General features: G+C 43.2%; 1 protein-coding gene across 2 annotated transcripts; it reads right to left on the bottom strand.

Moving 5' to 3' along the window:
• Positions 1-4,769: 4,769 nt before the first annotated feature.
• ZBTB44 (zinc finger and BTB domain containing 44) lies at positions 4,770-21,594 on the bottom strand. Of its 2 annotated transcripts, none has more exons than XM_009949440.2 (5): positions 20,528-21,594; positions 15,736-15,820; positions 9,986-10,149; positions 7,328-7,628; positions 4,770-5,121 (listed from the first exon to the last, which is right to left on the bottom strand). In XM_009949440.2, the coding sequence occupies exons 1-5, from the start codon at positions 21,543-21,545 to the stop codon at positions 4,839-4,841; spliced, it is 1,851 nt and encodes a 616-aa protein (XP_009947742.1). In that variant the 5' UTR covers positions 21,546-21,594; the 3' UTR covers positions 4,770-4,838. The 2 variants fall into 2 exon arrangements, with proteins under 2 accessions (XP_009947742.1, XP_086332941.1); XM_086476815.1 differs by having other exon boundaries at positions 9,986-10,095.
• Positions 21,595-22,708: the final 1,114 nt, after the last annotated feature.

The raw sequence follows: 22,708 nt of genomic DNA, 5'->3' as shown, positions 1-22,708 counted from the left end.
TATTATGTCCATACTTGGAGATGAGAACCCTCCGAAACTGGGTTTCCCCTTGTCAGCAAAACTCGAACTTAATCGATCGGAATGAAAATTAGCTATTTTCCAGATTCTGATGGTGCAGAAGTTGCGGTGGACGCAGGAGCAGCAGGCGCTCCTACATCCGCATTTTCTCCGTCCCTGCAGGGTGCACAAAGCTCCCGTTCTATTTGCATATAAAATGCTTCATGGTTCGTCTCAGAGAGAGACCGGCAATAGTCTCAGTGCTCTTACATCCCGGGCGGGGCTGGAGGGGAAAGCCAGCGACCCAAGAAGCGACTGAAGCCCTCGTATAAAAACTTTAAACCATAGCTTAAAAACAATAAAATTTTATCCCGTAAGGGACATATAGGGATCATAGTCTTATAAAATATATTTTACTGCATTGGCAGCTATTACTTTTTTAAAAAGTTTAAATTCACACCTTTTAGACTCAAGATACATGTGAACCCAGAACCATTTTCAATAACCTAGTCTACTAATCTCTCACTATGAGAGACTTGACCATAGTATCTGCGAGCCTGACAACCGAACTCAACCTGTAGCAAGACAGACAAATCGTCAGGAACAAACACCTTTTCTAATGTGGTGTAAGGACAGCGACAAGCAGCTCTGACGGGGAGCTTCGTCTGCTAAACGTGTGGGCAGCCCCATGGATTTCCAGGGGAGTTGTGCTACGCATCTGCATCGAAAAACAAAACAACCTCTTACAACTCGGCCAACTCTCCCACACGGCTAAAACATCACGTCTTTTTCTTCCACTCTTGGCGGGGAAACAGAAGGATTCTGAATTTCTCCCCCTCTACCAAAACACCACTTTCGATCAGGAAAAAAAAAAACCCTCATCCCTTCCTTTCCCACTGTTCCCATCAGACGTACTGCTCTACACACCGTGCAAGGAGTAACGACCCTGCACAGACTCTGAGAATCTGGGTCCCTGGCAATCAGCAGAACCTTGCTAGTTCTGTGGTAGTGAAGGCACTCTGCTCGCAAAATAAATGGGTGAGGAAAAGGCTTTTCCACTGAGTGCAAAGATCGGTGCCACACGGGAGAAGGATGTGCAAAAGCAAGACATAAATCACTTGGTGACTCCATTTGGAGACTGCTCATCGACAAAGAAAACTGCTGCGATGGGTCACACGTGTAGCTATTGGGAAGAAATCCTCAACAAACTTCTAAGGGCCACGAAGGTGATGAAGAGACTAGAGCGTCTGCCATACAGGCTGTGAGTCATCGGACTGGTTCGCCTGGAGGAGGCTCAGGGGGATCCTCGATGTCTAAAACGACTGGGTAGAAGGGGTGAAGAAGGTGGAGCCAGGCCTTTCTCAGCGGGCACAAACCGAAACGCAAGAAACCCCACCTACGCACACTAAATCCTTACGGTGAGGGTGGTCAAACGCTGGAACGGGCTTCCCAGAGAAGCTGGGGAGTCTCCATCTCGGAGATGTTCAAATTCTGACTGGACTGAGCAACCTGTTCTCCCTGACTCTGCTTTGAGCAGGGGGGTTGAACTCGATCACCTCCAGAGTCCCATCTCAACTATCCTGTGATTCTGTCATCCTTGTCAAGCAGAAAGAGAAATGCATACCAAAGAGCGGGGTTTTCGGGGGAGAAAACAAAACAAAGGAAAAAAAAAAAAAAAAAGAAGAGGAAGAAAAAAAAGAGAAAAAAAAAGAAAATGCACTCCAGAGTTCAAAACCCTCTGACAACGTGCTGGAAGAAATTTATGCTTTAGGTTTAATCCCAAGTGTAGTTTAAGGCAAGTTTAGTCTAGCTTAGTTAGGTATCTATCTCGCTCAATTTGCAATCTAAGCATATTAGCAACAGAGATTGCTTTAAGATGTCCTACGTTTTTTACACCTCTCCTGTGAAGAACACGAGCACTTCAAAGAAGTGGACACTTCCAACAAGTTAGGGGGGAGAAATAAAACGATATTTGTATTTAATCTGCGTTCCCTTCTATGGAGCAAAGAGATGTTATCGAGAAACAGCTACAAACAGGAAAATGAACAAGTAAACCCAAGCCTAAAACAAACAAACAAACAAAATCCTCTAAGAACTCGATTGTCCCTGGAGTTGAATCAGATTGAAAAGCGGGAATTAAATTAGGATGTCACGCGGAGATTACAGGGTTGAAAAGAGAACGTGTAACACAGCGCAACGAACAGAGGAACCCACGACTTGCCTTGTACCAAGGTGTTACAGTCAATGACACTCATTTGTTTTCAAGGAAGAACAGATCAGAGCTACAAAGTCTTTTTAAAATTTTTCCCCCTTCTCTTTGGTATTCAGAAAGCACTTTGCCTTCTGACACAAAATGTTAAGTCTTAAAAATCCGGTATCCGGCTATGTCTATTCTGCATTTGCACATCTCCTCACCGATAAGCTGTTTAGTAAAAAAAAAAAAAAAACTAATGGGTGAAAATCACCAGATTCTAACAGAAGACGACGTCCATCCGTATCTGACCACCTTTGATTATTACATCTGTACAGCCTGGAAATGTGTGAAGTACTTTTTACTACGGGAATCACAAAGGACTCTCACCTACCCGCAAAGCGGAGTAACCCTTAGCAGAAAAAAAGAGAAGCAGGTATTTGAGTTCAGTGTCGTAGCCCTATAATTCAGGATAAAACTCAGCAAAAGGCATTGTCTCGTCTCACTGGCTTCCCAGTTACAGAAATCAGAAGTGGAAGAGAACTGGTCTTGAAATTCAGCCCATCAACAGACACTGGACTAATTCACAGCACAGCATCACAAGAAAAGAATTTCTCCTTCAAGCCCTTTTAAGAAGACTTACAAAGGTAGACATACGAGACTGAATTGCAGCAGAGAACTCCTTTGCAGCATGTTTCTAAACCACCCTTTGGATCTGGTGGAGAAACTTCATTCCGGTAACTTGGAAAGGACTTAAATCCCAACCGGTTTCGCTCTATTTAACTAAAACGTGTGGGTTTTTTTACCTAAAACACAGCAGAGAAGAATTGTTAAAGTCACCGAAACCCTTTAAAAGCTCTTTCCAAAGGGCGACAAAGTTTTCCTTACAAAAGGTGGCTATTAGGAGAAGCAACTCAGACCTCACGAGCATCGGAGCCGCCTAAGCTAACCGAATACAAATTGATCTTGCAGTATAGTAAGACTTTTGTGTCTTCTGTTTCTTCAGGAGCAACCTCTCTCCAGTGGTTTCATTTCCTCCTCACGTTTGCGTGAAACAAATCCGGACAGAAAACAACAATGCAAAAAAACCAAGATTCAAAACTAAGAGAGCCTACATCACGCCTTTGGAATACTAAGATCAAGTCATACCTACTTGCTCGCCATGTCATCTGCAGGCGACGGGCATTTGGCATCGAACACTGAGTGAACTTCAGAAGCGACAGGAAAAAAATCACAAACCTCCTAATGTATTTCCTAAATTTAGGTCTTCAAAGCAGTACTATAGCCCGAACAGCCTCGACAAAACAAGACTCACTGCTCTGAAAATCCCACACCCTGCATTTGCAGCTTTTTCTAAATATGGAAAAATGAAATTGCAATTCTGTCGATTTATTGCTTACTTGAGCTGCGTACGTAGCTGGAGTAACGGCCTTTAATAAACCGAGTTGGCAAGGATTTAAAATGTTTTGAAACAGGAACAATTCATCATTGCTATATAGGCTTTTTGTAAACAACCCCCTGTTGGGTTAGAAAGTTGGCCTCTAAAGAGAATAAATTGCTTGTTTTGTCCAAAACAGACTAATAAAGATCTCAGAAACTATACACGCATATGTATAAACCAAAAAATGTGCAATAATGCACAAAAGAGCTCTTTTTTTTTTTTTCCCATCTGTAAACTCCCTCCAGCTAGCTTTTGGAGATTAGTAAAAATACAGTATCTATGACAGGGGGAAGTGGCCAGAACTGCAAATAAGCTAGCCATGATTCCAGAATTTCAGTCTGGGAAAACCTTCGTTTTCCATACACGGTCCCCCTCTGCAGAAAGAGACAGCGTGAGATGTTTGTCAGGCTTGCACCGACAGACACTTCTCTAGCATCCTCAATTCATTATGCACCGTTAGACTTTTCCTGACCGTAGTACTTCCACGCCTAAGCTTAAGATGGGCAAATCTGGACAGGCTACGGGATCCAGCAGTTTCTAAAAGGACTGGAATACAAGGAGTAGGAATACCTGGCATGACATCACTTGGTTTGTCAAAACTGATTCATCTGAGATGAGAAGGGACAATGTGTTTTTAAAAAGCGTGTGACTGTTCGTTTCAAAAATGCTTACCGTTTCCAAGAACAGGGTTACAGTAAGCGCTTTGAAAAACAGCAGGCACAGAGATAGGAAGTGTCGGGGGTTTTTGTGCAGAAGATTAAAGCATCCACTCAAAACTAGTCAAAACTGCTCAATAACGATTTCCGATGCATCCTTTTGTTTGTCATTTTAAAAAGATTTCCTCTGATTTCTTTCCCTTAACCAGAGGGACCGCAGAAGCAAGAGAAACTTAATGAGCTGCTCTAACTGTGGAAGAAGAAATAGTTAAAGTGATCTGAATCAGTTGTTCTTCTTTAGAAGTGTATCACAGCTTCCATGATGTTCTGACAAGATCTTTTTGTGCATTCAGTCTTAAATATTTTCACAGAAGTGATCATTCAGTCATGAAAAATAATGTAACATCTGTTGCAGTTTTCGGTTTAAAGCGTAGCTTACAAAGTAAAAAGGGAACATCTCCCCACTTTTGTTTTTAAAAAAAAAATTAAATTAAAATGTACAGGACCAAACACAGGCACTTTCCAAAGAACAAAAATGAAACCAAACCATGAATTATTCAATAGTAATAGATGACAGCTCCGGTTTCGGAGGGTCACCTGCGGCTGCCTCAGCAGTGGCGTTAGTCTTTGGCTGCTCTGGCACATCTTCTTCCTTCTCTGCCAACCCACCCAGAGACCCCAAGGGGAAAGTGCTTTCACAATTCTGAGTTGACGACACCTGTGAAATGACAGGCATTTGGACAGAAGAGTTGCTTTCAAAGCCATGCTCCCCTAGCTCATACTGCCCGAGGGTCTCTTCTTGTTCCTGGTTTAAGTAGTCCGGTACTAGGAAGTCACTAGAAGAGGGGCAAAGGACAGAAGAGAAATGTCATTTCTCACACAAACATCAGCAATATCACTTTCTTTGTATCAGTTACATGGCACAAGCTACATACGGTACCGCGCAGAGAACAAACATAGTCATTTCACATTGCTCCCAGATCATCACAGCGACACACTTCACCCAGCACCGCAACCTGGCTCTCGCTTAAACACACACAGAATTTATTCCAAGGCGGCTGTTTCGCATTGTCGTGCATCCGTATTTCCCACACAGCGACTTCTCCTTATTTAGATTGTATCACCTTGATGAGAATTAAAGTTAACGTCTGGAACATCCTACGGCACTGAAAACCTCGCTGAAAAAAAGGGGAGCACTCAACCTTTAAACATACAAACGACAACGAGCTCAGCGCTGGCAAAGACGTGGGCCTTTCCCACCACTGAGGCAAGACCCACCCAAGAAAGAGCAGCAGCCCTCCTCTCAGAGCGGCCAGGCTGGAAAACAGAAGGGCGAGGCGAGGACGCAAGGGCTCTGCTGAAAGCGCGAGGAGGCTGCCAGCCCCAGCGGTGTTCTCTGCTGCTGACACGTATCACACCACTGCGAAAAGGAGGGAACTGCATTTCCTTCCCATTTCAGTCCTTTCTGGACAACGGGTCTGGAACTTACTCTGACCAACTGATGGCTGGGTGGGTCCAAAAAAAAAAATCTACCAAACTCTCCGGTAGAATTTTCAGAGCATGAGGACATAAGGAAAAGAAAATTTCTCTGTGAATTTTCAGCACCAGACACATAAGTTTGTACTTGAGGCAAGTATGTATATATCTATATCTATATCTTTATCTATATCTATATCTATAGAAATCTCTATATATCTATATCTATATCTATATCTATAGATATCTCTATATATCTATATATATCTCTCTCTATCTCTCTATATCTCCAAGTTTGTATGCTTTGTTTCCTCCTGGTAATAATCCATTTGAAAGCAGTTCTCTACTGAAGTGACAGCAGCATCCACTGCTTCAAATCCAAATTCACAACCAGCCACGCTAAACCTAGTGGCTGTAAATTCAGGCTAAAGGAAGGCCCACAGGCAACTAAAATCACGTACTTGAATTTGACAACAAAAAAGCGCTCGCCGCACTCACGGCACCATCCCTTAGCGCTTCCCCTCTAGTTTTGGCACAAGCGCTCAGGACAAGAGCTGCGTAAACCCACAGCTAGAAAGCGCTTGTATTTTTAAACAATATTGCGTGGGAAAGCCTGTGACTGGCTTTCCCGGTTTGAGCCGTGATTTTTTCACCCTACATCACCTCCGAGATAACCAAATAGAACATCACGCTGAAACGTTTCGTAGGGAAAAAGCGTAACGTCTAGAAGCCACGAGGGATGGTATTGTAGATGCCGTAACATTTACGATACGTTTCTTTTGCATTTCTGAAGAGGGATGACAAACACACCAAGTTGCACCTTCTCTATAGATTTAAGAGCTGGGAGACCTAGCTTCCTCCGGTTTCCCTCATCCATTTTCATATTTTTCTTTCTCAAATTCCAACGTTTACCAACATTTATTTTCATATGAGAATACAGAGCTAGTCTCGTGTCTCAGAACCCTTTTAGTAGCCTTTAGTGAAGGGCATTTGCGAGAGATGCCAATCCTTTTGTGCCCTGAGGAACGAGAAACGCCCAACCGGCCCTTACTATTTCAAACCCTGTTAGTCTGATCATTTAGTCACCTGTTACCTAGAAAATGAAAAAAGAGAAGGTATGGAGTCATGCAATCTTTCCACAATACCCACCATCAAGCAAGGACTTGAAATGAAGCAGCAAGCCTGTTCCCTACACGAGCGAACAGGCTGCGTACAAGGTTTTCAACAGCAAATCATTGACAGAGCTCGACAGGTACTACAGTACAGAACGCTACGGCTTAACACCACCAGCCTGTCCACAGATACTACTGAAAAGAGAAATTAAGTAGCCCAGAAGCAGCTTCTGCGTATCACTCGATCCTTCGGTGCCCTCCTACATAGCTTATACGCTGTAAGACAGATCAGATATAACAGAGAGTGGCGCAAGAATGACTTTGACTGGAATTAGCTGGCAACCTGATGAGAGGCACAGCAGGCTGCCCTGAAAGCAGGAAAAGATGATTTAAGGAAAAAAAAAAAAAAAAAAAGCAGCAAGTTTCCCTGTTAGGTTTTTGCTGTGCACCTCACCTGCTCTGGAAGTAGTTTGCTAGCTCTGACGCTTCATGGTTCAAGCTCCTCAGGTGAACGATTAAATTTCCAGAGTTGGTGAACATGGCGCCACATGTTTTGCACTCGTAAATCCGAGGCTTGCGGATAATATGCCGGGAAACCCGCATGTGGTGTTTATATTCCCCGAAGGAAGTGAAAGTGGCACTACATATCTGGCACCGGAAACAGCGTTTACCTTCGTGCTTCAGGCGATGCATCTTTAGCGAGTAAGCTCGGGTGAACTTTTTCCCACAGCGGTCACACTGAAATGGTTTAATGCCTGCGGAAGAGAGAGCAACAAGAAAAAAAAGGTTCACCTTTTGTAACGAGAGGTCACCGGCAAAACCCTTCCAGATTTCCAACAGCCAAAGGACAGCAGCTGGGGCCAGTCACAGCAAAGCGCTGTTCTGGGACAAAATTCTCCGGTTAACTTTCAAATGGCAGAAACGATTCTCACAGAGCTACACTTCCTCAGGACCGAGGGATTTCATAACCATGTCACCTGTCCGTAACGCTTACAGATCTTCTTCCCCACGGTTCAAAACGAACACAAGCCTCCACGGATTATACTACAGTTCAGATCCTGAGCCACGGCCAAGAAGTATCCAGCGCAGCAGTCATCTCAAACCATTTCTGAACTCTTTTGATCTCGGGAGATTCTTGTGCCAGGCTGCTTCCCAACAATGCAATTATCAGACTACCCTTAATTGCAACGTCTTTTTCTGGCTGCCTTTGGCCTCGGAGAAGTGTTCTGGCAGGGGGACTGTGCGCACAAGGACGCCCCTGTAATGCAGCAGGGATGGCGATAAAAGGGTGAAGTAGCAGCCTTTATGTTGCGTGGGAACCTCTCTATACAAGAATCTTTAGCAACTTCACATGACAGACAGCTCTCTAAGACAGTTTAGGTTCATGCCTCTCAGTTTTTTCTCATATTAATTTAGAAATTCTGTTACTGGCTCACTTTTCATTTATTACCGGCGCTAATAAAACCCTAAAACATAGGAGCTTTACCGCACGCTGCGGTGGCTGAGAGTATGTAATCACACCCAAACAGAACTATTACAACATAAAAGACTGAATCACCAAAAAGTTAAGATTTAATAAAAAGTCTGAACTCCAGAAAGAGAGGAAATCCAAACATGAGGCTAAGAATCTGGAATATGGAGGTCTATTCATAATGGGGCTGTCATGGAAGAAAAAAGGTTTTTTCAAAAGGCTGAATGTGCATCAGTCCGGGCTGTTAATTCCACCAGTCTTTCACTCTGCTTTCCTTATGTTCAAAGTGGGAGCTGAACTTTTAATTGGGGCTTTTATACAGAGAAAGCTGTAGTTAAGGTTACACTGAAACTCCCTGCGAAGCATGTGAAAACAAGCTAATATACTAGAATATTGTCTGGTGGCGCTAAAACTTCTCATGCTTTCGTACTGTCCCAGGGCATCTATTTCCTCCGATAGTCTGAGGAAAATCTCTTCGGCCATTTTGCTTATGTGAAAACACTTCCAACATTTACAAGTTTTGAGAGTTTCTTTTGCATGCTAATTACTCTAAACCAGCTATTCAAGTATCTCCCGACTTCGCCCAGGGGCTGCCCGTTGACAGGTCGGCCAGAGATGCTTTGCTGAAGCCTGCCAGTCTGCCGTCAGTTAAGACTTTAGCGCAACCAGCTTGGGATCCTTTTCCACCTGAGGTGCCCACAAGGTTTGCTTTTTTCAGTATTAAACACCTATTATTGCTGCCGGCCTAAACACAGTCCGGTCGTTTGGCTGGAAAGGATTTGACAAACAACTGCTGACAGTGAAAAAATCACACCTTGACAATCGTGGTTGCTCCGCCTGAAAACGGTACAGCACCTGCGCGCAGGGAAGAGCCAAGCTCACACCGGCAGATGCTAAACAATGAGGCTCGATGCTCAAGTGCTATAACCCTTTAATATTCCCTTCATTCACTAAAACGTCAAGGCTACTGCCAGATCACGGGGACAAGTCTTGAAAAATACCGACAGCGGAGACATTAGGAGTTCATGCTTTGGTTAGAAATCAAAACGAACGCAACAATTTGGGGATCGAGACTCAGAGGAGGCATTCACACAAACCTTTTGCTACCTGTACTATCTGCAGTGGCTAAATTGATTATCGAAACCATTCAGGTGTCCTGCAATCCCTCCAAAAATTCTGAGATCCAAAGGCATACAACATTCTTCAACGCAAGGACATAAGATAGATAATATTTTCTTAGGGCTGCAAGTCTCCTCTAAAACACAGCAGACAATTACAACACGTAAGAGGAAGAATTTCAATCTACATCGCTTCTTCAGTATAATAAAAAAGTCAAGTATACTTTATTTCGACTCAAGTCTTCATCATGAAAATGACTTGTTCTGATGAGCTTCAGGCAATCAGGTTTTTTTCAGTCCACACAAACGCTAATCACCCACGAGCAGAGCTATCAGTCGGAGCTGATGTATCAAAACAAGCACTCAGTGAGACATACCTCTACCCAATCTTTCTGAAGTCACTTCTCAAGCACTTGGCAGGCGATTAAAAAAAAAGATGTGCACTAGTATATTTGCTGCACAGCGAGCAAACCCCTGTGAGCCTATAAATTAGTAATTCTTGGAAATGGGTAACGTTTCTTACCTGAGTGGATAAGCATGTGTTGTTTTAAGTTCTGAATGCGAGTGAACCGGACCCCGCAGGTTGGGCACTGAAAAGGTCTGTCTGGACCATTTGGGCTGGGTCTCTCTGTGCTGCTGGTAGAAGGAGCAATGTAGAGTTGGTAGGGATACTGAACGTTCTCCAAACTACAAAGAAAAAATTCACTGATTTACAGGCAAGCTAGACAAAAAGTAAGAAGCCTTGTCCCGTGGAAATCTGAACCATGAGCACACTTGTACGAGAAGAAGAAAAAGACTGGCGTGTTACATTTCTGTGGAAGTCTGTACTTATGCTGGAAATCTCTGCCTCTACAGCAACATGTCTGACCTGCATCTGAAGTCTTACAGTCACTGACTTTGCACACAGAGAATAACCCCTGACTTCTGGGTTTTTGGGCAACAGGTCTGAGCACCAGCTGCAAACTCAACTTTATTTTCCAGGCATGGGCATTTTCTGAAGCGTGATAATGATTTACAACCAGCGAACGGTCCCTGAGGAAGAATTTAAAGAATCGAGCAAATCAGGAAGCAAAGGAGTATTTTGCAGCTTCAGTGATAAACAAAATTAAAGCCAATGCATTTTCACTTCAATCCAAGTTCAACGAACAAACATGAGCATCTACAATTACATATTTCTGAGTTTAAAATATTAATCTAGTTAATCAATACTTGCTCCTTCTCCGATTCGATCGTCTCTATGAGAACAGCTCAACTGCTGTATTTAAAAAACGGCACACAGGCTATAATAAAGGAACAATTTAACATTCAAAGTAATTTATTTAAAACTGACTAATTGCTCCTACATAGCCTCTAGCTGCAAACTGTTTAAGGGAACTACAGTGTTACAATCCAAGTCCTCTGGCAAGGAAGTTGCTTTGCTAAAGGGCACAGCGCAACAAAAACAAAGCTGCCGGTACAAACACAACAACAATAGGAGTTTGCACTTACCTGGGGTTTCCCTTTCCTGAGCATTAAGGTCTGTATTTTTGGTTGAAACAGACATTTCAGCTTGCTCACAGCCTGATGGAAGATCAGACATCACTGGCAGCAGGGAACTGCTCTGACCCCGAATACTCCACGGCCAGAACAATGCAATTTTAGTTTTACTAAACTGTAACGTCTGAAATGTATCGAGAAAAAAGTACAACGATGTCTCCTGTGGCACACCGTCAGAAAGTCTCCCTAACCTAACAAATCCCTTCGCTGGTCTGCTTCCATCTTGAGCCCAGATCGCTGGTTTCAAGGTTAGGCGGAATTTGCGGACTTCTAACGTTCACAGGAACGAAAAGAAATGCATTTTCCTACGCATCACACAAAAATCCACAGAGCTGATCTGCACAGGAGGTCCAGAACTAGGACCATCTCTTCAAAATCAACACCTTAACTGTCTTCGTCTGCTCTGGGCACGGATGTCAATACAACTGTGACGACTGGGTGTCTGAATTCTGGGTACAACGATGGGTCTCGGTGGCAAAAGTTCCAGCTCTCAGATTTACCTGGAGAGACAGAGCACCAGGTATCTCTCGATACACGCAAGATAAAAGAGTTTCCTGCAGGAGTTCGGTATCAATTTGTCTGTAAAACCCAGAACCGTTTCTGGTCGCACATGGAACCGGAATAACATTTGCTCTAAGGAAGAAATTTTATTGTCATTCACTTCTTTTTATACACAGTAGGGTCCTAGAGAGCTGTGGAAAAGATAGAGGCTGACAGCCTTGTTGATCTCTGCTAGAGGGAGTATTTGCAAGAGGGAGTATTTGCAAGCGGGAGTATTTGCAAGAGGGAGTATTTGCAAGAGGGAAGTAAGCAGCTTATATCCTGGGCCTGGCACAAGGTAGTTCGCTGCCACTTACGGGTCTAAAAAAGCCAACTGACGGCTCACCAAATGCACTCGCAGTAAATGAGAGTGCTTTTAAACACGGGTTCTGATTTGTCTAACCAAATTTCTGACGATCTCTGGCACTCCTGTTCCTCTTTCTGAGCAGATCACTCTGATAGAGTGATAGATAGAGAAGAGATTTTACTCTACTCAGATGTGGAAACACGAGTTTTGCCTCTGGAGCTGGTAGGACCATACGCTTTCCACTTTACCAGTGAAAACTCCATCCACACAGATGAGCAGACAGAGCTGTTATCCAAAAAAAAAAAAAAGAATTTAAAAAAAGAGAAGACCAACATTGCGAAAAAAGCATAAGGCATAGAAGTCCAGCTGCCGTAACAGCCTGATCATCGAAGAGTCAAACTGATGGGGGCCCAGGATGGGCAACTTGCCCCTCATCTGGTATTTGACAAATGTCACGCCGTCCGGCTAAGGGGCAAATCCCTTCAGAAAAGGTTTCCTTGTGCTCAGCTGACTGGAGAATTCACAATTAAAATTTTCGCAGCTATGTGCCACAGAAGTGACAGCTGCAATGCAGGGGTGATAAAGGGATCGCTGCCTGGGCAGCGAGAACTCCTGCTCTCAGATGTCCATATAGCTACGCTCACGTAGTGTGCTCAAAAATTGCATTTTGGGTTTGTTTTTTTTTTTTTTGTGAAAACATTTAATTTGCTTCATCTTCTGGTAACATGTTTCTCAGGTCCTTCCTCCTTCATTCCTGCGTTAGGGGACTGTGAAGAGGCAAAAGAGCGTTGTGCTCCTAGAGCCTTCCAGGGAGAGACCCGAACTGGGGCAGAAATTCGGAGCCACCGCTCTCCTTTTGTTCGCAGCTTTCTCAGGCTAGCTCATCCTCAAAGCCTGTACTGCTGCCAGCTTCTCCGCAACCGAAACAGACAGGAGAAATGCTATGGGGGCTATCTCCCTAGAAGAAATTTAAAATAAAGTTTGGTTTTTTCCTAGATAAACGCTTCACCGTGAGAAAGGCCGGGTAAAGCAGATAAAATGGGAATCGCGAGGCTCTCCAGCTACCAGTGATTGGCACGTCTTTTTCCATCCTCACGCTGCAAGCAGGCTGAAATACTATTGGTGACATAACTGCGGACCTTAGCACAATGAAGAAATTACCTTTGAAACACAATCCTCTCTTCTCTCCCCTCCTTCTTTTTCCCCATATATAGCCAATTTTTCTCAACTGGCAATTTGGGATAAATGTGGCATTGAACAGTTGAGATTCGTCTAACAACTCAGAGAATTTCTGTAACAGCTAGATAAAGAGATAGGTTTAAAATGTTTTCACTGTAGCGCTAAAATACTCTACTTGCAATTTTTTCTTCTTTTCACCATATTTAACTATGTGGAACTAAACTCTGACACACCTGAATGCCAGAATGCTCAGTGAGCCTAGAAATGTTCTCTATTGGTAAATAACAATTATTTTAGAAAAGCGGAGGCTTCTCATTATATTGGATCAGAGAGATCTTTCACAATTGAGCCTTCGCAACTCCTTTTTAAATGCAGTCACAAATTGATACAGAGGCTGTTAAACCAGCCACGGCTGGATTACAGATCTACGTTAAAAAGGGTATTACAATCCAAATGCCAAATATCAGAGAAAGAATCTATCAGACTTCACTGTGAAACAGTAGTTTTAACACTTAACAGACTCCTGTGTGCCTATTAAGCTGACAACAGCCACAGGTGAGCTGCTGTTTATGACACACTGATTACGGAGGAGGATCAATTAATTACGTTAATTATTTAACACAGAAACTCAGGCAATAAGAGATCCTAAATTTTGAAATATTTATGATCATTTCCACAGCGATAAGGATGTCGTATTGAAAGACCATTAGATGGAACAGTCTTTTGCTCTTTTTTATAAATAGAAATAGAACAAATACATATTTTTCAATATAAATTTGCATTGTCCACTCACAACTGATTTTGACATTTTGAGACTCTCTACTGAGAAAGCAACGCACAACCTGGACTGAAACTAAAGGCGCATTGAAGAAAATGCCAAATAAAAAGCGAGGGAAACTTTCTCTTTGCCTATGATTCATTAATCATGTTTACACTTGATTCAGCTAGAGCGGGATGTTTGATTTGATTCCGAATTCCGTAGTATCTCATTTCACGCACCCAGAGCTGCGTGCCCAAACGGCTGCACAGTGAATGACGGGCCACATCTACTTGCCGACGTGCCCATCCCGTGCTCGAAACGGGAGTTTAGAAGTCCAGTTCTTGAAGAGCTGTCACAGCCTAACAGAACGCACTGTCTCGCCCTGACAGGCATGTACACGCACGCATGCCAAAGGTAACTTCTTAGGACTTGAAAGCACCGTTTTACCCATTTAATTGATTCAGGGAGTAAGTACAGTCTTGGCACTTTCATTTGAATTTATAGAACAAATCACTTGGTAGAAAATTTCAGTTCTGGAGTCTAAAATTCTCATTAATTCCCATAACTATTAGTTCCCTTATTATATAAACAACGGGCAAATCCTAGTTCATTTTGCTGATGCTTCTGTTACTCTGAGACTAATTATTTTCAAACTAAGGCAAACATTCTTTCCTTCTCTGCATGGAAGAGATTTTTTAGTGGGAATTTTCAGTGTGTTTAAAGGATTTTATACATTTTGAATCGCCTATGCAGTTTGTGCTGAAGCTCGGCAATTTCATAGGAAATTTCTGAAATAATCCACTGCTGAAAATATGTATGCCACTTGACTTTAGAATTATAGCTTTAAAACCCTGGATTAGTTCTAATGCAACATGTGCTCCTACTATCAATTCAAACCCTAAGTGCTGGGTATTATTTTTATACTGACGTTTGTTAGCAGACAGATAAAATCTTCTCCGTCATACAAAAAAATCTTATCTAGGCAGTTATTTTCCCTTCAGATTTAATCCTACAACGGGACAGGTTTTAGACGGAAATGACAGGAAAGATTTTATAAGCTCTCAAAATGCAGCTCGTGATAGTTATCTCTATAGGGAGTTTCACTTGACACACTTTCTGGAGCAGCTCCCAAAGGTTCACACTTCTTCCTCAGACCCACTTGTCTAATAAAACACTACGCAAAAGCTACCGTGTCAATACTTGAACAATTTTGCTTAGGAAGAGAATAGCTAGCTGTACGCCCTACTTGACAGACACCACAAAAGCAAAGGAAAAAAAAAAAAAGCCGAACCAGCTGTGCGTGCCCTTGTATGCCACTTTGCTCTAACAGATACGTCTTTGACCAAACAGACCCATTTCAGTTCGGCATTCTCCGCCAGCCTTCCCTTATAAGGGATCCCCTTAATAAATCACTCATCTCAGCGCAGTAAAAGACACCTAAATATTTACAGTAAGCGACACACAGCATCTCGGTAGGAAGCTTGCAGAAAGTTTGGGAGAAAAGATCTAGGGCTGCTCTGCCTGCTCTGTGCCTTAGGGCAACAGCAACGTCTGACGAAGCCAAGGCCAGGTACTTGTTTTCATCTTGTTGCTTTGGTGGCTTTACATCAGCTTTAGCATGCATGCAACTACCACACCCGTTTCACAGTAAAGATTATTTTTTTTTAATGTATTAATAAAGAGCAGTGATGAAGAAACAGCAAAACCAAGAAAATCTTTCTTCACCAGCATTGCCTGGAAACAGACAGGAAACGAAAAGCAAGTAAGCAAATTCTGACTTTCATCACCTAGGTTCTTCTAAGGCATCTGAACCTTCAGGCACTGATTGTACTTTGATCAACACAGAGAAGTAGATGTACGAACAGCTAAACATTCTGGGATTAAGGCTGGGTAGGTTAATTACAGCACAGCACTTGCTGCAGAACAGTTTGCACACTACATTGGTACATACCGATCATCATCATCTGCATGAGCGTTAGTGCCAGAGGTACTTTGGAGTGTGGGTAATCCCTCCGTAACCCCCTCATCTATTGAGCCTAGGCAAAGAAAAAAGGGCAATTTAATGCAAATAAGTGTTCAAAAAGGGTGGGGGGGGCAGGTAAATACACATAAAGCTTGTTTTCCCAAATCTCTGAGAGACACGGCTTCCTGGGTGAGAAGATACTAGAATTGTCTTGGGAAAACGACTTAGAAAACCCAGAAGCCACGTGTTCCAAACCAACTTCTCCTCTGCACAGATTATCTACTCAATGGATAAATAAAGGGCAAATATTTGGCACACCTAGAAAACGGAAAGAATCTATGTTACATACAGCCAGAGTTTTCAAAACGCATTCAGGACTAACACTGTAAAGCAGAAATGTTACTTTCACCTAAAGGGGCTATTTCATCCATTTTCAAGACGTCTTCAGCCACAGAGTTCAACCGTGCTACACTACGTTGCTTTTGTGTTCCAAATCTTCCATATATATATATATATTCATTGATAGTGCTTTCGTTTATTGATAAGATGCTGAGACAGGAAGAGCCCTCTGAGAAACCAGAAATGCAACATAAAAGGGACCAGGTATCTGTCTGTAAGAGAAACGCACACAAAACCATTCCAGAGCTATGTTCAATGCGCCGACATTCACGCAAATTTAGCTCAAGTGGGTTTTGGAAACAGAAATCTAAGGTAAACGCAGCACTACAACAAAACCACAACTCCATTCACCTGGCGCAGCTGTCGCGCAGGTGTGCAGCTGCATCACCGCCCCGAGTTCGGCCTTCGGTCCTCGTGTAGGTGTAATCAAGCGAGGTTATTTCGGCCTGATGTCACCATAACAGGGAGGGAAGTCGGCAGGACAGTACTAAAACAACTCTAAGAGCTGGTACCCACCCCCCACCAGCCATACCCCTTGATTAAAAAAAAAAAAATTCCTCTGGTTTGGTTACGTGTGACCATTTAGACAAACCGTGTTTTGTTCCCTCTTTAAGCTGAGTGCAGAGAGCGGACGGGATCCCCTCACGCTCCTCCTGTTCCTCTAGTGATGTCTACGGGTGCAACGGGAGGTGATAAAAACGAATGACTGAACTCCTCCAAATTTCCAAAGGACCGGAATGGCTGCCGTTGCTCTCCAAAACCGGGGCTCCCAAATCTTGACGTACGTATGACCAGTAGCATGGAAGTCACTTGGAAGTGGCAATTCCATCTCCCCTCCCTTTCCCCCTGCTGTGACTGAACACTAAGCACCGCTTGAACTCTCCTGAAGAGCCAAGCAGCCTTTGGGTCTCTACCACTGAATCCGTGCGAGATGAGAACAGGCGGGGGAAGGAGATTTCTCTCTCTACACCTACATCTTGAGAACGAGCAAAGCTTAGGACAGTGCTACGACCTGCCCTTGCTGCTGTGGTAAAAATAATCCTGCTTCCTAAGAGAGCGGTACACGAGCAATCTGAATTTGGGAACCCTTCTCTAAAGCTCGCTAGGAGCGTCAAGTATCGTTAGGTCTACAATGACAAGTGTCAGACAAAACGGAAAACCAAAGAGAAGGAACAAAGACATGGAAAGTGAAGCAGAAAATGTGCACATTTTGTCAAAAAGAATGAGAGTACTGTCTCCAAAAAAGGCTGTCTCTATAAAGGACAGTGTGTTCTACAAAACCTTACCAAAGTGAAAGATTATTGTCTCAACGTGACCCCATGTTATGGGGCCAGTGACAGGAGGAAACTTGCACGTCCAGCAGTTTCAAAACAGCACTAGTAGAAGCAAAATTTTTAATTTTGTGACAAGCTGACAAGTTTGGGAAATTCAGCAGCTACACGATCTATAAAGTTACGAAAGTTAACCCCGTTTTGATTTATCCTTCTTGTTCATGAAATACTTAACTGAAAGGCGACTGAAAAATAAGTCAAATTGCTCTCAGGTTTAATTTTACGCCTTCGCCTCTCAAATGGAAACAGTGTTAATGAGTTATGAAAATATCTTCTCAGACATAGCTATTGTTGTAATCATAATTACTTATTTATCAAGGCCCTGCTTCACGTCTCCTTCTGTACTATAAAGTGCTTCCAAATATAATAAATTGGAAATGAACAATTCTTGAAATTGCCCAAAGAGTGAATAAGAGCTCTTTGCAGTATCAGAAAGAGAGGCAGGAATGCTGTTATAAATGCACTATAAAACACTGAGATAAACATATGCAATTATACGAGGAAAATATGTTCAGGGAAGAGAAAGCTGTACTTTAACATATCGTGCTGCCTCCATTTACTGTTCTTATTTTACTGCATAAGGAAATACATCTTTGGGAGGTAAAAAGCGCTTTCTAGCTACAAAGCATGCCTTATCATATATCAGGTACATGTGAACGGTGCTAAAAAGCAAGAGCACTGTTTCTCTTTATAGCAAAACGTGAATAAAAACTATTCTGAGGATAGTTAACAATGCTACGCAAAGACCACTAAATAGTAATTCAAACATAGTCAAAGACAAAGAACAGATTTGTACTCTGAGGACTTTGGCCTAGGACATTTTTCTTCTCTCTGTAGCCACTTTAAGGAAGGACATGCTGTACTAACATCCACAATAACAGACATTTCAGTTTAAACATCATCGTCACGAAAGCCCGAGATCCTCTGCCCCACGCCGTACAAACGGTCAGGTGCAGGACCTCAGCGGCACAAAACCTAGACCGGGACATACAAAACGGGAAACCTTCCCACAAACGTCCCGTGGCTTCAAACCAGATACCTTTTGAAGACGGATGGGCAAAGCTGCTTGTCAGCAGAAATCCTTTCAGGAAACTGGCTAAAGGACAGAATTCAGCGAGGTGCCTGGCTATTGGAGCATGTTTCGAAGTATTTTTGGTTTAACACTAAGGCTCTCCCAGAAAAGGAGATGTGACAGCATTCAGTGGCCCCTCTCTCTCTCTCTCTCTCTCCAGTTCCGTCCGAGTCTCGCATTCTCACGTCCCGATTCATCCAAGCCACTTTTGAGTAGGCCGTTTTTCTGACGTTTCTAACTCCCAGAGATGTCCTCCAAGAACTTCCGCAGATCGTAGGCTCCTCATCGGTAACCTAGAGTTTACACCCAGTTCGTTCTTTTAAGCTGCTTGGGTATGATATTTATAGTCGGTAAAACTCTCTCCTTTCACTTAATATCCTATTTTTAACTTTCCCTAATCATTATTTCTACTTGTTCTATTTTGTCTGTGATGGTACAATTATGCTGATGAAATAATTTGCATCGCTTGTCACATGGCCCTGGTGAGGCCTTTCCAGAGTTCCTACTATAACAAGTTAAAAACGGAGTCAAACTAAACCTGCTCTTGAACAAGGAACGCTTTTCCTGGAGACTACCCAGCGAAGGAATTGTTTCTTTCAGTTTTTAATCTAGGCGCTATTTTGGCAAAGTACATTTAAAGGTTTCTATTTAAACTGATACGAAGTCTGCTTCTCAGAAAAGGTAAACAGCCTCCTCTCCAATAAATAAAACATTTTCATGTGGAAAAAGCGTTACGGATCTAAAATACCAACACATGAACTACGCAAAACCCACGAACAAAAACAACAACGTGAAGTCTTGAAGGATGGGACAAATGGAAAATATTTTCCTTTCTTGCTAGGGAGTACGACCTGAAAAGTTCAACAGCACTGATTACATATTGCAATCCTGGAATGGTCAGACTGATGTAACACCCACTTTCTTCAGAGAAGGCACAGCGTTATGCTGACCAAACAAAACAAATAATGCAGGCTACTAGGCTACATTTATTTACTTTGTTGTATTTTATTTATTTAATTAAATGAAGCAGCCTTTCATGTATACATTATTTGAATGAAGCAGAGCAGTACATTTGCCATTCTGACGGTCTTCAAACAAAACAGGCTTTATTAAAAATCTTTCAGTAAACAAACTCTACCGAGCACAGGTCAAGCCACTTAACTGAAAGCAAAATAGCCGACTCGGGCAAAAATTTGGTCATTAAACTAGAAACATTGCAAACCCTCTATCTTCTGACATACTGAACGCCATTCGAGGCACTGCACGCAAAGACGAAAGAAGGGATAGTTCCAGTAACCTTTAAGTGTTGGCTATTAATAAACAACAGCCTGCTAGAAGAACCCAAAACTGGCTTCAAATTGTCTTTCATGGAAAAAAGGTTTCTCTCAGCAATTGGCAGCATTTGAAGAAGCGACTTGAGAACCAAATCCCACAGAAATGGAAAGATTCTCAATATTATGACTGTGTGGTTTTGTTTTCGTCTGGGGCATTAAGATGACAGTGTTCCACCACTTATTTTGCAAATCTTCTTACAAAGGCTCTCTGTCATGATTATACAAGATTTTATGTCTGATGCAAAGTACCATTCTATCCCTCCGTGGCTACAGCCCCAAGTCTTCCAGATTTGGTGTTGCAGCACAGCTGAGATCATGCCTTTCGACACTAACAAACCCAGAATTATTCTCCCCACTCAAGCAACTAGAGGTAAAGAGGGGGTTATCAACCTCTACCAAATGCGGAGGTCTACCAACAGCCTTACCTGTCTTAGCTGCCTTCTGTAAAGTTATCTAAAGAGCTCCAAGTCCCATCCCCCCATTGGGGTTTATAGGTAACATTTCACAAAACGGGGGGGAAAAAAAAAAAGGCAGTTTCGCAAAAGCAAGGCATAAAAAACCCCACGAAGCAGATTTCCTCCTGAAAAACCACAAGCGCACGCATGCCTGTTTGTACACGTATCTAACCCCAGAAATGGCCATACCTATAGAGGAAGACTGCGGGCTGATCAGGAGATCTTCCTGCACTTGCTCGCTTCCTGGGACTGTCTGCTGATCGCTCAGAGAGCTCTGGGATGCGCTAACAGGCTGCGATACTTCCTCGTGAACCTCCTCGTCACTTAACCTTTCCACTTTGACGCGCACGTCTTCTTCAATCACCAGGGGAGAACTGGCTTTCGTGCTCTCACAAGTCACGTAATCTGCAATTCTTCTGTTGGACTCGGAGGGCCCAGGCATTTCCAAAGTCCTAGAGTTCTCGGCCTGCTTCACCTTCTCCGACTGAAGTCTTCGATCAATTCCAAAAGGAAAAGTCCAGGGAAAAGCTAAGGACGAGTCCACGGGCTGATTTCTGGACTCCGGGTAAGAAGTGGAAGGATTCAGCACTTGAGGGGAACTTGTTTGTGTGTTACACTTGAGGGGGCTCTCGGGAGACATAACTATGTAGCTTTTGCGCTTTCTTCGCGACTCTCGGCAAACGGGAATGGTTCTTTCCACCACGCTGCACTCGGAAGAGACCGGCGAAAGGCTGCCATCCCGAGAAGTAAAATTGCAGTTGGCGCTGTTCTCCTGTCCTGCATCCAGCACCTTCTCTTGCTGGCTGTTGGGCGTATTCCATAATATGCTGGACTTCATGAATTCCGAGCACGTGCTCGCGACGCTGAACATCTGCATGTAGCTGGCAGCAGCCAACACATCGATAATGTTCTCTGTATTAATAGACAGCGTGGCTGTGTAAGCGTATTCCAGCAGAGGTATAAAACCAGTCACCGTCACGTGGTGCAGGTCTAACACGCTCTTGCTCTCGTCTTCTGCTTGGCCGACGAGCTTGGAACGGAAGAAGTCGCTGCAGGCTGCCAAAACCACCTTGTGCGCCCTGAAGATTTTGTCCTGGACGCGGATGGTGATGTCGCAGAAATGCCCGTCGTTGCGGAGCATGTTCAGCTTTCCCAGCATCTCCTGACTGTGCGCAGGGGAATTATGAGTGAATGTTTTAACACCCATTTTTTCACCTTTCTGCTAGCGTTCCTTCCGCATACGAGAGATCACAGGTATCCTGAAACAAAGAGGAAAACTGTCATTTTCATCTCTGAGAGCCAAAGTGAAGCGGCTTCGTGATTTACAAGACTCAGTACGAAGAAAATTCAGCCGAATTCTCTAGAGTCAGGTTTTTCTAGGATCCCGACTGTGTAACGGACTAACGCTACAGAAATACAATTACCTACTTGTGATTTGCAAAAACACCGATGAAATTATTTGCAATCTCTCACTACTATCATCTTCTGCATTTCTGCCACTGCTCACTCAAAACAAATTCCTAACACAGTTTAGAGAAAAACAAATGGCTGTAACGCTAAAAAGAAAGCATTGTTGAAAGTGTCATCTGTGTGTAAGACACCTGTATTTTTATTTTCTGGGCCCAGGAAAGTATTGCTCACAGTTCTTAAACCCGACAGTCTTGGTCGAATATGTCTTTTCAGTGGAAAAGACATTAGTTTGGGTCCACTTCCAAGCGCGCAGGAGCAAGTAAATCTCACGGAGAAGGTATTTAATGCGAAAAAGCTTTAAAGAAACTACAGCACAAATTTTCAGAGGACAGAGTTCAAGCTAGCAAACATAAATTAACAGTTGCCAATAGCTCTGCTTGCCTGCTGCAGTGCAGGTACTGATTGCCTAAAGCTGCTTTTAATAAATAATTTTGGACTACGATGAGAAGTTATTGAAAATTCCTTCACAAACATAATGGATTATAAACCTCAGAGGAAAGTTTAAGTTTAAATCAAATACACACAAATTGAGTTTATAGATGTGATAAACAATACAAGGAGGGCAACGTCGTTCTTCTGAAAAACACCAAACTGCCTTCTTGGGGACTAGTTCTCGCCTACGTGTGGGAGCAAACGCACGTTTTCTGTGCAAGGCCCTGAAGGAGCAGAAGGGGGTGTGTGCCCCACGCTGTCTGCAAGTTGTGAGATTGCAGCAGTATCTGGAAACTAAACGCCTCTGATTTGAGGAGGATGAAGCCGAGCCACGAGTCACTCCCTCTGCAACACACAGGCGAAAGACGCTGTGCCAAGCTAGGTGCAATACGCCCAGACGGCCTCTGCCCCCGCAGTGGAACTCCTGCGGCCACCAAGGCTGTCTCTACTTGCAGCGAGCAGAGCGTT

This window comes from Leptosomus discolor, chromosome 22, assembly GCF_034619465.1.
Source record: "Leptosomus discolor isolate bLepDis1 chromosome 22, bLepDis1.hap2, whole genome shotgun sequence".
NCBI lineage: Eukaryota > Metazoa > Chordata > Aves > Leptosomiformes > Leptosomidae > Leptosomus > Leptosomus discolor.
Note: the sequence above shows the minus strand (reverse complement) of the source record. Positions and strands in the feature narration are given on the sequence as shown.